Source organism: Podarcis tiliguerta (genome assembly GCF_965153285.1).
Source record: "Podarcis tiliguerta genome assembly, chromosome: 3".
Classification (NCBI taxonomy): domain Eukaryota; kingdom Metazoa; phylum Chordata; class Lepidosauria; order Squamata; family Lacertidae; genus Podarcis; species Podarcis tiliguerta.
The window spans coordinates 19,673,053-19,688,543 of record NC_139536.1 but is presented as its reverse complement, the minus strand read 5'-3'; the positions used below and the strand labels follow the sequence as shown (position 1 = coordinate 19,688,543).

The 15,491-nt window shown below is 44.3% G+C and overlaps 1 protein-coding gene and 1 long non-coding RNA gene across 2 annotated transcripts in view; one reads left to right on the top strand and one right to left on the bottom strand.

Moving 5' to 3' along the window:
- PRKCE (protein kinase C epsilon) overlaps positions 1–5,172 on the top strand; it is a 301,423-nt gene extending 296,251 nt beyond the window's left edge. Inside the window, exon 15 of the mRNA XM_083433032.1 lies at positions 1,847–5,172. Within this exon, the coding sequence (XP_083289158.1) occupies positions 1,847–1,993 (147 nt within the window). The 3' untranslated portion in view covers positions 1,994–5,172. The remainder of the gene's footprint in view (positions 1–1,846) is intronic.
- LOC310674225 lies at positions 2,515–11,526 on the bottom strand. The gene is made up of 2 exons (XR_014509450.1): positions 8,219–11,526; positions 2,515–5,476 (listed from the first exon to the last, which is right to left on the bottom strand). It is a non-coding gene; the product is annotated as an uncharacterized lncRNA (long non-coding RNA).
- Between the last annotated feature and the right edge of the window lie 3,965 nt (positions 11,527–15,491).

The following is a 15,491-nucleotide window of genomic DNA, read 5'->3' as shown; positions in this document are numbered from 1 at the left end:
CAGAGGCAACAATGGAAGTCATCAAGACAGCCATTTGCAGAAGTGCAGTGCTTGTTGGGTGAAGCACCCTGGGGACATTTGAAGGCCAAGCGTTTTATTTATTTACTTTTATTCATTAGATTTATACACCACCCTTCATCAAAAGATCTCAGGGCAGTTTCGTGAGATTCAGCTTGTCAGAATGCCGCCCTCATTGTAGAGAATAGGAGCCACACTCCAAAAACAACCAGAACCCTGCTGGGTCAGACCAGAGGCCTACCTGGTCCAGCATCCTCTTTTCGCAGTGGCAGACATGATATCTGTGGGAATCCCCTAAAAAGCAGGGCATGAAGTCAGTAGTCCCTCTCCAGCTTGGGGTCCTCATTCACCAGTCTTCAAGAGGCCTGTCCCCTCTAATACTGGGGAGTTACTTATCTATTTCTCAGCATTATTTATACCCCACACATCTTATCGGGTTGCCCCAGCCACTCTAGGTGGCTTCCGACACATATAAAAACATAATTAAATGTCAGACATTTAAAAAAAACTTCCCAATACAGGGCTGCCTTCAGATGTCCTCTAAAAGTTGTTTAGTTTATCTCCTTGACATCCGACGGGAGGGCGTTCCACAGGGAGGGCAGCACTGCTGAGAAGGCCCTCTGCCTGGTTCCCTGTAACTTCACTTCTCGCAATGAGGGAACCCCGTAAGTGTTTTACGTACTCACAATAAGACCTCATAAGTATTTTTCAAAAAGAATAAAACAAACTATCGGTTTTTTTAAAAAAAGCAGTTAAAAACCAGTATTTGAAATGATTAAAAAATAATTAAAATCAACAATAAATTAAAGCCAGATTAAGACACCCGACAGCTTCTACGTGTATGGATAGTGAAGGCACCTGCTTGGTGTCAGTAAGCAGATGGTTCCCAAGTGTGGTAGCTTCCATGCTAAAAGATCAGTTTCTTACAAATGTGGACTGTTATGCAGCACCTAAGACCCTGCCAGTTCCACAGATTGAAGCAGTCAAGTGGGGCTCTATGGGACAAGGCGCTCTCACAGGTAAACTGGTCCCAAGCTGTTAAGGGCTTTGTATGCTAACAATAACACAAGCAGACAACCAGTGCAGATTCTCTCTCCCGTCAGCAATCATGCGGCAGCATTCTCCACTAAGTTCAGCTTCTGGGTCCAGCACATGAGCAGAAGCCGTCGTTAGCTTTATCCTCAGCGAAGCTGCCTAATCCCCTTTTAAAGCCCCCCAAGTTGGTCCCCCCACCCCTCACGCTGTGTGCTAGAAACCTCCATGGTTTAGCTGGGTGCAGAAGTCCTTCCTTCTGTTTGTCTGTCCTGAGTTTTCCAACATTCGGCTTCAGAAGGAGGCTCTGGGGTTCTGCTCCTCCTGCCTCCTTGTTCATGCCCAATTTGTGGTCTCATCCCGTGACGCCATTTGCAGGCAAGATACGTTTGAATTCATGCTTTACTTATCACAACATAGCTGCCCGCCTAAATATACAGCGGCAACCACTGCTGCATAATATCGTAATTGTAGCTGTCTGCTGTTGTCATCGCTCTCGATATTCCCCTGTAAGAGGCCAGCCGGCCTACTCCAAACCCATCCTTCGCTTCTGTGATCTCGTCTGGTCATCCTCATTATCTCCTGGTGGTTTTATATATGCACATAATTTCAGGGACCTGTTGGCTTACCTCAGAAGCCAAACAAGCGAAAACATCCTCACCCCCCGCTTCCTTCCTCACCCCACTTCCCCTCAAAAAACTGGGTTTTCTGTGTTTGGGGTTTTTAAGTACGAAAGAACTCCTCATCTTTATCTCCTCTCCCCTTTTTTATTTTTTATTTTGCTTTTCTTCCTCAGAAAACCAAAAGGGATGTAAATAACTTTGATCAAGACTTTACACGAGAAGACCCAGTATTAACAGCAGTGGACGAGACAATTATAAAGCAGATCAACCAAGAAGAATTTAAAGGCTTCTCATATTTTGGGGAAGAGCTGCTGCCATAAGAAGTCCCCAGCATGCCGTTTGGGGCCACCAGTTCACTGACACTGCAAGAGGTGGTTTTCCGCTACCCAGTCAAGAGCTACTTCTCTGACCTTGAGCCCATAACCCTTACTTTCTACTATGTCTATCTATTTATTGTTATTTTCCTTTTGTCCTTGAGCTGGAGGCACTCACGATTTCCATCTCACAAAGGAACGCAAAATATTTTGTGCCAGAAGTAGTTCGTGAAGGTAACACATTGCTGTTGTTTCTTGCTGCTGCCGCCTCCCCCCCCCCCAACCCTCTCAATTTAGGATATTTCCTGTTGTTCTCCAGAAGGCCGCAACTTGTCCTCCCCATCCTCATCTAGCACCTTCATAAAATCATGGAATTTTAGAGTTGGAAGGGGAACACGAGGGTCATCTAGTCCAACCCCCTGCAGTGCAGGAATCTTTCACCCAACGTGGGGCTCACACCCGTGAGAGTCTCGTGCTCTGTCGACTGAGCTATCCTGGCAGAACTAATTCATTCTGCCATTTTGGAGAAATGTCACTAGAAAGGTTCCCCTTCCCCCTGACCTAAGGAGATTTCTGACAGCCAAATAGAGCAGCTTTGAGGGCTGTGTTTGACTTCTAGGCACAAGGTTCTCCACTCCTGCTAACAGTTTTCCAAGACATGGTAAATGACCGTCCCATTGCACACACACCTCTCAAGTGTACTAAACAAACACTTAGATTTGCTCTCTTGCCCCTGTGGAACTATCATAGAATTGTAGAGCTGGAAGGGCCATGAGGACCACCTAGGTCAACCCCCTGCAATCTTTTGCCCCAGGTGGGGCTTGAACCCGCGACCCTGAGATTAAGAGTCTCATGGTGTCCCGGCTGAGCTATCCAACACAAACCAATAGGTGGGGATAAAGTCACCTTGTGTTGACTTTCCTGAATCGAATGTGAATTGGTCCATCGCATTTGCTGTGGCAGCACAGCATAGCTGTCGGAAGCCGATTCCTCAAATACGGACAGACAGCTTTAGGATCAGCCATTTGCCTTTCGCAGAAATACCCTTCCGTTTCTTTTTAATGGAAAGAGACCTTCAGGACGCTGCAGTTCTGTGGGTAAGCAAGGGGCCCATGGCACTAGAGTTCACCTCCAAGCTTTGATCCTCTTAGGCTCAACCGTGGCCGGTGGGCGGAAGTCAGGAAAGAGAAGACAGCAGCAGGTGGAGCCACAGCCAGTGATGGGCAGAGGCAACCAAGTCTACTTTTGCCCCCACCCCTCCTCCCCGCCAAGTTCTACAAAGGTAACACTGAGACTAAGGAGGAGGGGGCTGGCAGACAAGTGCCACCTTTCGGGCTGCTTGTGTGTTAAGAAGACAGGTAGGTGGGACACCCTCTGCTTCTTAGGCTTAGGAGTTGCGTTTTAAGCAGAAGGCAATGCACATTCTTTCTCTTCAAAGTTCTGCTTCGTTGGGCTTCCTAGTTCACTAGAACCAGGCCATTGCGTGCTAAGGGCATCTACGGCCCACAGTACTACCAGCTTGAGCTCAGGGCAAAGGAGCCTAGACAGAGGTTTCCCCGCTCTTTGTTAATACTGATGAGAACAGAGGCCATCAGTGCAGAAGGGATGAAGAAACTATAATGTGCATGGTTGCTACATAATTCCCACAGCTGTACTAAGATTCTTCTAAGACAGAACGCCTGCGTGTGCTCAACCTAGGAGTAAACCCTGTTGCACGCAGTGGGGTTTATCTCCAATTAAGCATGCGCACGATTGCGTGAAAAAGGCAGGCTTGGAAGTAAATATTCGGCTCCCTACTAGGTGCTTCCAGAAATCTGTCCCGGAAACATTTTTAGCCCTCATAATGCAGGGTTTTGCGAGGGAGACATCTCCCTTTACCTCCTTCTCTCTGCTGGTTGTACCCTTGAGCTGCTTGCCAAGCCTTACCACAAAGCCATAAGTGAATGGGACACAGATATTTTACCGTGGATCTTGAAATCAATACACCCAAAGACACACTTCTTTGCAAAGCTAGTTGCTGAGTGGAAAAAAACCTGCCTGACTGAAGGACTGATAAAAATAGTCAGGTAAAGCTGCCAGGGAAAGTCTTAAAGATTATATCAGGAAAATTGCTCCCCACCCCAAGATACGAAACAATGTTTTTTTAAAACAACAACAACAAATAAACAAATGTTTTATTAAATCATAAAATCAAAACAGACAGACTTAGATGCTTTATAGACAGATGTTAAAGGGCTAAAGATTGGGCAAATTCTCAAAAAAACCCAACCTGTAACTGCTTTAATAAAGCAGTGTAGGTTTTCTGCAAATCTCACAGCTTCTCCGACGTGTACATAGTAATACTTCCGTAGGGAAACTATTTTAGAAACTGGTACCTGAATCATTCATGTCATTGATGCAATGACAGGTGTGAAGGGGATTTTTAAGAAAGATGCTTTTTAAAGGAATCATTGTATTGAATCTGGGTGATGTCCCACTCTACTTTTACTTTTAACAGCAGTGTGTTACTTTTGCAGGCTTTTACAAAGGAGAAAAATGGGCATGGTTCTTTGTGCATAGCCTTTTCCCTCTCCGTCCCTTCTCTGCTGGCCTTGAGCCAGGAGCAGCCCACCACAAGCCCGTGTGTCGATGCAGAAGCCCTTGTCCTTCTCAGGGCTGTGTGCAGAGGTTGCTAAAGCTATCTGTGCAAATGCACTGGGAAAGAGAGGGCTGCTTTCAGCTAGCATCGCCGACACATACATAGCAGGTAGTGGCTGAGGGTCAAACTAGCTAAACGTCTTTGCATTTCGCATGCACTTGAAAAATAAATGCACCCAGCAGCTGCATTTCCTCCCAATGCAAACAGCAGCTTCAGAGGAGCTGTTTTCATCAGGACTCCAGTAGGGAGAGAAAGGGTTAAGCCCCTTCTGTGATCTCAGTAATTATTGACCCCTCCAACAGCTGCTGGTTGCATTTAAAAATAAGAAGGTGTGCTGCAGGCAAAGACACATTTGACAGAGCATTTTGTTTGGCCCCAAGGCATTGTGGGGCTTCTGGTCCTGGCTAAGGGCTGGGAAGAAAGAGGAAGGAGGAAGGATTAAGGATAACATGATACTGTACTACTGTACTATGGGTCCAGCTGGGTCATGACCAATAGTACTACTGTTCTTTTGTGTGTGTTTTTGATATTTAGAAGAAGAAGAAAATAATCTGGTATAAAACTGTGCTATACAGGAAGAATACAAAGCCAGGCAAAGCCATTCATTATGTGAAACGTGTATCAAGAGACTGAAGATCAAGATTCAAAAACTGACATTGCTAAGAGTTGTAAATGGATTTTCTTGTGTAGTCATTGAAAAAATAAATAAGGTAACTCATGTGGACAGTACATTAACAAATGTGAAGTTACCGCCTGTAGATTTGCTGACAGTGTTATGTACTTATATTTCTGGGAGTACCCTGTGTTGTGCGTGTGTGTGTGTGTACGTGTATTGTTGAGTGGTGTGTATACTATATATATATATATATATTATGCAGGTTTTGGTGTCCTCGGGTGTCTTCCCGTGTAAAAGTTGGGGTGTCTAGGCGACGTTTCGACGAGGTCTCACTCGTCATCTTCAGGCTGGTGCTTTCGGCTTCTTGTTACTGGAACAGAGCAGGATCTCAGTGTTTGAGTTCCTATAAATACTGTTGAGGAGGTGTGGTGTATAGCCTCCAATGTTCTGGGCAGAGAGGAGGTTCCCAGGCTAGTGTGCCTTTTCTTCTTTTGTTCCTTAATTACTTGAGGGATATCTTGAGTGATTTCTTGAGTGATTTCCTGAATCCCACTTAGGTGGGTCATTAGGTGTGGATTAGTTGCTAAAGCCTTCGTGTCTTGAACTCTTGAACTTTGTGAATAAAATCAGACTTGAAGTCACCAACATCCTCTGCTCCAGCAAACCACCCAGAAGCAATTTACACAAAGAAGAACAGAAAGCACTCACCAACCTGAGGAAAGACAACAACATAATCATTCTCCCAGCAGACAAAGGTAATGCCACTGTTGTGATGAACACATCGGACTACCAAGCAAAACTATCAAATCTACTCCAAGACCCTACCTACCAACCTATAAAAACAGATCCCACCACCTATCTGGAAAAAACCACCAAATCCAAAATAAAAGCCTCTCCTATCAGTGAAGAAATCCAGCTAAGAATCATCCCCAGAGAAAAATCATCCAGATGCCCCAAACTCTACGGCCTCCCCAAGATACACAAAGAAGGAACACCACTCAGACCAATAGTCAGCTCCATAGGCTCACCTCTACAAAATCTCGCTAAATTTCTCGCCAAGCAACTTCAGCCCTATGCAGAATCCATCTCTTCACACGTTCCAAACTCCTTCCAGTTCATAGAAACAATAAAGAAGCAAAACCTACAACCCAATGACCTACTTGTGAGCTTCGATGTTGTATCTCTCTTCACACAAGTGCCCATTAATGAAGCCTTGACAGCCATTCAAAACAAATACAATCCCCCCGAATACATCTTGGACCTGACCAACCACTGCCTAACCAACACGTACTTCATCCACAATGGACAAAGATACAAACAGATAGAAGGAGCACCTATGGGATCACCCCTCTCACCGGTCATCGCTAACCTGTACATGGAACACTTTGAAACCAATGCTTTAGACAAGTCAGAACACAAACCCAAACTTTGGCTCAGATATGTTGACGACACCTTTGTAATTTGGCCACACGGGAAGGAAAAACTGGATAGCTTCCTCACACATCTCAACAGCCTACACCCCAAAATACAATTCACTATGGAAATAGAAGCCAACAACCAACTTCCCTTCCTTGACGTCCTAATCTACAAAAAACCTGATGGCTCCCTAGGACACACTATCTACCGGAAAAAAACACACACCAACCGCTACTTACATGCACAATCACACCACCACCCTGCACAAATAAACTCCGTAGCCAAGACTCTCATCTCCAGAACCAAACGCCTGGCTGACGAAGACCACTTGACAACTGAGTTACAGAATCTCTCAAATGTGTTAATTGCCAATGGATACCAGCAAAACAGGGTTACGAAGCTAATCCAAAAAGAAACACCCCCCAGAAACCAAGACACAGAAGAAAACAATGGCATAGCCCTCCTTCCTTATATCAAAGGCACTACAGATAAAATTAGCAAAATCCTCCATAAACACAATATCAAAACAGCCTTTTGCACCAACCAAAAAATAGCCAATATCCTCAGAAACCCCAAGGATAAAATTCAGTTGGAAAACCAAGGGGTCTATGAAATACCCTGCAAAGCCTGCCCAGCCACGTACATTGGACAAACAAACAGACGAATAAATGCACGGATCGCAGAACACAAGAATGCCGTCAAAAAAGAAGAAAAAACTTCCTCTCTTTTCCAACACATGAAAGAAACAGGACACGAAATTAATTTTGCAGATTCCAAATTGCTCTTTAACATGGAACATCACCACAAGAGAATAATCATGGAAGCCATCGAGATAGAGAAACACCCTCACAACATGAACAAGCGTGACGACACATCCCGCTTGCCAGACATCTGGAAATTAGCCCTCCCCACAAAATCTGACACCAGATCCAGAGGCACACAGAACGCCATCACCAATCAACCACACCAGACCCAAACCCAGACCCTCTCCACAGATAAATTACAGACACCATCCAGTAGCCAAACCAGGGTGGCACCTCCGGATGCTGCACCCCCCTGCAATCCCTACACAGATCTGGCTGGCACAGGCCACAAAACCACAGCTCGCCCCTATACACGAAGCCAAGCCAGAGCACAACCAAATGCAGTACAGCCATCTTCTCAGAAAAAACTCTTCACAAAGTTCAAGAGTTCAAGACACGAAGGCTTTAGCAACTAATCCACACCTAATGACCCACCTAAGTGGGATTCAGGAAATCACTCAAGAAATCACTCAAGATATCCCTCAAGTAATTAAGGAACAAAAGAAGAAAAGGCACACTAGCCTGGGAACCTCCTCTCTGCCCAGAACATTGGAGGCTATACACCACACCTCCTCAACAGTATTTATAGGAACTCAAACACTGAGATCCTGCTCTGTTCCAGTAACAAGAAGCCGAAAGCACCAGCCTGAAGATGACGAGTGAGACCTCGTCGAAACGTCGCCTAGACACCCCAACTTTTACACGGGAAGACACCCGAGGACACCAAAACCTGCATTCCTGTACCCGTGAAAATCTACGAAAGCATATATATATTATGTATATACACACACGCTGAGTGAGCAGTTAAGGGAATCCATTTTACTTGTTGCACTTGGATTTTCCAATTGCAGAATTTATATATACTTGTGACTGGCAGAGTGGCACTCAAAGAAGCTTTTTTCCTTTATCGTTTCTCCTTCTCTCTCTCTCTCTCTCTCTTGCCTTTTGTACAGACGAGGATTTTGTATATAGGTGTTTACTGCAAGGCCTGTGGAATTCAATGAATATAGAGGTATCAACTGCTGCATGTTCAGGCATATTATTAAAAAAAAACCACAAAAAAAACAAAGTTAGCCTATGAAAGAATAATTATGAATATGTCCATGTGCAATACTCTGTATGTGTATTGGTTCAAGTTACTGTCCGAGATGATTTCCCCCCACTTTATTTGTTTGTTTTCTATTATTATTAAAAGAAAGAAAGATGTATACCTATATTAAGCTGTACTAAATCTCCTGTATAGTTAAACTCTACCTGGAATGATAGAGATTGGGGTGGGGGGTGGGGAGGAAGGGAAGGGCCTTGACTGACAGAAGCACAGGCTAGCCGCAGGCTGCTTTCTCGTACTGTCTCTGTGGCGTGGAGCTTGGAGACTCCTTCCCTCTCTTGCTCAAATAACCCAAGGAGCTCTGGACCACCTGAGAAGAACCCCACGCCTGTGGAAAGCGGTAATGTTTGCACCAGTCGTATTTGTGCAACTGACAGGGCCCGCTGCTGACACCTGCAGTGGCCCCTACCTTATTATTTTCTCTTTTTTACAAAAAGTATGGCTCAGTGCCTTGAGCTGTGCTGGACAGCTGGTCTGGCTGCCACATTCACTTCCCACAATACACCCGATAACGGGGCTTCGCTCCAGGGCATTGTGGGAAATGAAAATGGCGGCCACATTCAGCCCCCTGCTCAGAGCACTGTTGCCTGCTGCCACCAAGTAAGTCCATCGACGGAGGAGGGGGCCCACCGGAGAGCCAGTGAAATCAGCACACACGCCCCAAGTTTGGGCTAGGGGCCTGAAGAGGAGTCTCGACATGGGCTCCTGCCGCATGGCCTGCAGCGGCAGGCATCCCTGGTGCATCATGGGCTGGAGCCGCACAAAAGGATTCCCCCCGCTGCACACATAGCCTGAGAAAGTTGGTCCCGGGGATCTTCTCAAACAGGCAGGATAGATGAGCGTCAGCTTTGCGTCTGGCTGTTCATAGCGATTACTATATTCCGTTCCATTGTGGTTTTTCTTTTTTGTTTGTTTTCGTATTTAAACTCAGGTGTAGTGTTTTATATATATGTTATGTGTGTTTGTATATATATATATGTATACACGCACACATAAATATTGATGATTTCAAAATATTAAATATGCTATATCAAGTTACGTGGTCATGTGTTGTCTAGCTTACCGGTGTAGTAATGGAACAAAGCTTTTAGAATAATTTAATTTATCTTCACTAAAAACTTAAGGGCTGGAGCAGGACGGGGAGGGGGCAGGAATAAAAGGACCCCCACCCCTCCAGCTCACGGAGTGGAAGCACAGAGACATCACAAAGGTCACATCATCTCATTAATTTTATGTTCGTTTGGGGCGGGGTGGGGATAATGTAGAACTGCCCGTTCATTTTATGCGTGGTGATATTTCTGCCCTGTGTATTTCTGCCACATGCTAAGCTTTGGCTATCTGAAGCATGAACTTGACAATGCTAAAGTGGTCTTTTCCTTAAGCAAACCAAACAGAGGCTTTGGAGATAGCCAAGTGGCCTCCAGGGGCTGCCCATAAGACTGGCTAGAATGAGGAAACTATCGTACGGTGCACTGTCCTGCTTGTATGGAACGAGAGGCCTTTACACAAAACGGGGGATTAGCAAAGCCTTTTTAAAGGGAGGCATTGCGCAGAGCAAAATTGTGGAGTGTGCGATTCCCTTGTTCCTGCTGTGAAAAATCACAAACCATCATTCATCCTTTTTGAAGCGGGTGGGAGGAAACCCCAACACCTGCATTCCTTTTTCTTCAGGATGCTGAATGGAAAAACAAATAGCTTCACACAGGCAGAAACCGCAGCTACAATCTTGGGAGTCCTCTGCCTGCCTCGTTCCAGCAAGAGAGGTCCGTGCAGGTATTAAATGCCCTTCATTCAGTGAGTGTTTGCCAATGCGCTTGGGATGATGCAGGCCCCCATCTGCGTGGCAATAACTCACTTGAACCGGGTTGGGCTGTCCCGATGCACCTTCTGATGGCGGGTGCATCAGCCTCTTAAGCCGCCAGGTAGTTTTGCAACTGCATTGAAGTCTTGTGGGGTTTAGGCAACCTGGCTGTGTGCAGGGAATGCTGCCTTCAAGTCCGTTTCAAGTGAATACATAGAATTCTAGAGTTGGAAGGGACCCTCAACGGTCATCTAGTCCAACCCCCTGCCACACAGGAATTCAATTCAAGTAGTTTGGTTTACACTAGCGGGTTTTTGTCTGTTAACTTTGAACTTATTTAAAATGAACACACTGTTACATTTCTTCCTCTTCTGTCAAGCTTCTTTTCCACCACCCCTCTCTCTTTTTTTTTTTTTTGTTCAAAGGTGTGCAAAATGCCAAGGCAAGCAAAAATTTGAAAAATAAATAAATAAATCAGGATATTTTTCTCTATCTCTATTTTTAGAGACACCGTTTAGTGTGCATGTGGGCATGGGAGGGAATTCCATATTGTTAAAATAATGCTATCTCTCCAAAAAGGCTTTTTTTAAAAATTAAAAACGGAAAAACAAAGACTTCTTTTGAAATTATGTGCAGAATAGTTCGGGGAGGGGGGATATGAAATGTATTCCATTTTAGAGGAGCAGGGAGGTATTTTTTTATTGTGAGGCTTTCTTTGTACAGAATTTTTTTCTTACGGTTGTAATTTGAATCTCTTGCCATTCGTTAGGGTTATTTCATTGTAGTCATTGTTGCTGTGCCAAATGTACTGTATTCTAAAGGATGTGAATGTGTATTGTTTCGGAACCTAATAAATCAAGGATGTTAAAATCTTATTTCGCATCTCTCACAACTCTTTTCAAATGAACGAAGAGGTTATTATAGAGACAGAGGATCGTATATACATTACATGTCAGCATTATTATCATTTATTATTATTACTCATTTATATTTTGTTGGAATCCGTCTGTCTTGAGGGACAATGGAGTGCACCTCCAGGGGTGAAGTCCAACCGCTGTGTTAGCAGTACCAAAGTGACCTTCCTTGGCTGCAAGCCTGGGCAGTGTGTCTGAAGGTCCTGGGCTGCCCAGACTACAAGATTCCCCTCTCTTGGCCTCGCTGATGTGGTCCAAAGGAAAGCAGAGCAATACATTTGGCACAAACTTGGCTGTAGGAGTTGCCTGAACTATACTGCTTTATATTTTTTAAGGAGGGGGAGAAAAATCTCCAAGTGGTTTATAGTAAAAACACTCCAGAATAAAACATTTAGAGAAGAAAGTAAAGTATAAAGTATACTTTCTGAGCAACATAATTAAAAAACAATTTAAAAAGTCAATTTTTTTTTAAAAAAGCAACATAGTTAACAAGAAACTAAAGTATTATTTTAAAGATTTCAATTACAGAATGCACATTTAACACACATGTGTGTGTGTGTGTTTAGGGTTGCCATATTTCAAAAAGTGAAAATCCGGACAAAAAAATGGTTGAGCTTCTTTTGGCAAAATCTCAAAAAAAAAAAAAAAAAAACACCACACAAAAAAACCTCCCAAAATTTTTACCTATTTTTGGGGGGAAATCGCCAACTGATCAACATTTCAACGTAGGCTGCCCGGACATTTTGTCACTTTTTAAAAATTCCACCCAGATGCCATTTTTGGTGGACAAATCCCGGCTATGTCCAGGAAATTCTGGACGTACGGCAGCCCTAATAGATGTCAAAAGAAAACATTTCTAAAGGAAGTCAAAAATAAAATGAATATTTAAAGCAGCATAACTGGAAGAAGAGTCATGGCTTAGATCTGCATGTTTCTGAATTTCATAATACGCCGCTTTGAAATGCACAGAGCTCACCTGAATGTGTTAAAATGGACCCCAAAGCACATAGTCCCAGGAGCCACTGGAATCCTTGCATATTTTTGTGCATTTCTGCTTGGTGTTCAAAGGAGCAAATCAATCTAAATTCTGCATACCCTGAAAAGGGGTGTTGTCCAAACTATCTCCATTTGCCTAGAAAAGAAGTCTCAAACTTTCCAGACCCAGGATGCCCTTTTTAACCCAAACATGCTTTCGGTGACCCATTTTTTAATCTTTTATCATATATTTGATAGTGGTGCGATTGTGGCAAGCGACCTTGGCTCAGTCTGTGAACCACCAGTGAGTTTCCAACCCACCGATTGAAGGAAGTGACTTGGAGGACATTGCAGCAATTAGATTCTTAAGTGCTGAGTTTTAAGGCCAAAAGCATCTTATCATTTGAAAGAGGATTCATTGGGAGGTTTTGTTTGTCTTTATGCGAAATTACAGCATCCATGTGTGTGCGTGGGGGGGTAATTTACTTAATGCTAAAAGCTGTAAGCTAGCTAACGTTTACTCTGCGCACACAAACGAGAAACTGATTTTGGAAGCAGAGAGGATTAACAGCTGTGTAAGTGATAATTCTGGAGCATACAGAGAGCAGCAATAGTATTATTCATCCAGTGAATAATACCCTGACCTTCTGCTCCTTGCCTGTAAACAAGAGATTCCAGGCATTCTCCTTGGAACCATACAATTTCAAGGCAAAAATTAAGCCCAGCCATAAAAGTTCTTCCTTAAGCAACTAGAAGCTGGAAGTGGAAGAATGAGAGACCTTGGAGTGTGACGTTATCGCGCCACAAATTCCCCTGGCCGTTGCCTCTTCAGAATCTGAGGAAGCACGCTGCTATGATGAGATCTTTCAAAGGCAGGCTAGAGAAACTGTGATTCTTGAGATGTTGCTGGACTCCCATCAGTCCCAGGTGGCATGGCCAGGGATGACAGGAATTGGGAATCCAGCAACCTCTCAAAGGTCACAAGCTCCCCCAACCCCTCTTTTAAAGACAGAAAATTCCATATGGCTACATCCCACACCATCCATGGGCATGATCATTATTTATTGTTTTTAATTTATTCAGCTTATATACCTCCCTTTATAAAATAAAATCCCAGGGTGGTGTACAACAATAATACAGTGGTACCTCGGGTTACATACACTTCAGGTTACAGACTCTGCTAAACCAGAAATAGTACCTCGGGTTAAGAACTTTGCTTCAGGGTGAGAACAGAAGTCATGCTCCGGCAGCACGGCAGCAGCAGGAGGCCCCATTAGTTAAAGTGGTGCTTCAGGTTAAGAACAGTTTCAGGTTAAGAACGGACCTCCGGAACGAATTAAGTACTTAACCCGAGGTACCACTGTAACACATTTCATGGTGCATCAGTGATAAAAATGCATTAATAAAAAGGGCATAAAAGTAAAATAATAGCAGCCCCTCCCCCCACAGCTTTATCAGGCCATAGATTATTTAAAGGCCAAAGGCCTGGGTAAAAATGGATGTTTTTCCCTGGTGCCTAATGATGGCACCAGGGAAACCTCTCTGGGGAGAGCATTCTACAGTCGGGGAGCCACCACAGAAAAGGCCCGTCCTCGTGTTGTCACCCTCTGAGCCTCTTGGGGAGAGAGGACACAGAGATTGATCTTAGAAAACAAGCATAAGGTCTGGGTTGGTTTGTATGGAGAGGGGCAGTCCTAAGGTATTGCAGTCCTGAGCCATATAAGGCTTTCTCAGTCAGCACCAGCTCTTTGAATTGGACCCAGAAACTAATTGGCAGCCCGTACAGCCAGGTCAGGCTTGGTGTTGATATGCTCAAACTGTCTTGTTCTGTTCAGCAACCTAGTCATACTTTTCAGCAAGACCAGCATCAAGGGTCAGCATGACTTGGCCCAGTCCTGAGCAGGTGAGAACCCTCTTGACTTTCACCATGGATTGCAAACAGCTGGTTCACACTCTGGTCCAGAGGGGATGACCAAGCAAACAACAGTGAGGGGGGCAAGGAGGAGCTGCCAATGCTCATTGGGTCTTTCTGGCAAGCAAGCAGGTGGCAGCAATAGTGGCTCAACGTTCTAAATTAAGTGGCAACGCTTATCCCAGATATTAACACTTCAAACTGGTGAGTGATGGAGATGGTTTACGTCAGATTTCCCTGAACGTTTGACCCCTTGATGAGTTGTCATCAACCCTGAACCAAATTCTTAGGAATGTAAATGAAATAAAGTCAAGAAATACCAACACATTATCAACATTTATTAATCTTCGATCGTCGTTTTTTGTCCAACCCTAGGCTAGCTCTTTATTCATGCCCTGCAGAATCCCATCAACCCCACGGGTCAATATCAATCACCTTGAGACATCTTGGTTTACATGCTTGAACGTGCCATGGCAGAAAACTTCTCTAGGGTCAGAGGCATTGCTAGGTACTTAAAGAACTTGGGGCGCAAGCCCATGCCACAAATTTGGGGAGGCGTGGGGATTGCATTTTGCTAATTTATATGCACTGGCGCTTCTGGGCAAATTAAGGGGTGTTGGTCTCACCAGCACTGAGCACTGTACAAGCCTTGATCTGATCCAAAAACAAGGCACTCATGTCCTTCAGAAAGATTCAACTGACCTCTTACTTGCCTTTCCAAAGCCAATACTCAGGCAATATTCTACTCTCTCACCCTGCCTAAGGACAGGCCTGGCCCTGATGGAACAAGCTCTGAAGCAATCTACATTAGAGCTTTGTGGACAAATAGTCTCTCAAAATTCTGCATGCTGTTATTGGGCATGTCAATTTAGAGCAGTGGGGGACCATTTCATCAAATCTCTCCAGGTGGAGAAGAAAGTCTTTAGCAATATCAGCAGCAGAGCTTCTTCCTTTTCTCCTTTTTTTTTTTTTTTTTTTTTGTGGAGGTGAGAGGGGTTGGATGTCATTGCAGCAACTGTGTTGACGCAGCTCAGCCAACCATTTTGCATCCTCCACAATCTGCTGGGACCAAGTCCCCATCTACGTTATACATTCAGAGGCCTAGGAACGTCAGGTGGTACCCGGTGCGGAAATTTCTTGTCACCCCCCATGACCCCCCCCCCCGCAAAAATGGTTTTAAGTTATTTCATATTTTCTTACAAAGGAATGTGGATTCTGGGCCCCTGGTACCAAGTAGGCGACTGTGGACAGATACTTAAATCTACAGGATGGATTGCGTTTTGGCTTCTGTTATTTTATTTATATTTACTGTTTATTTATT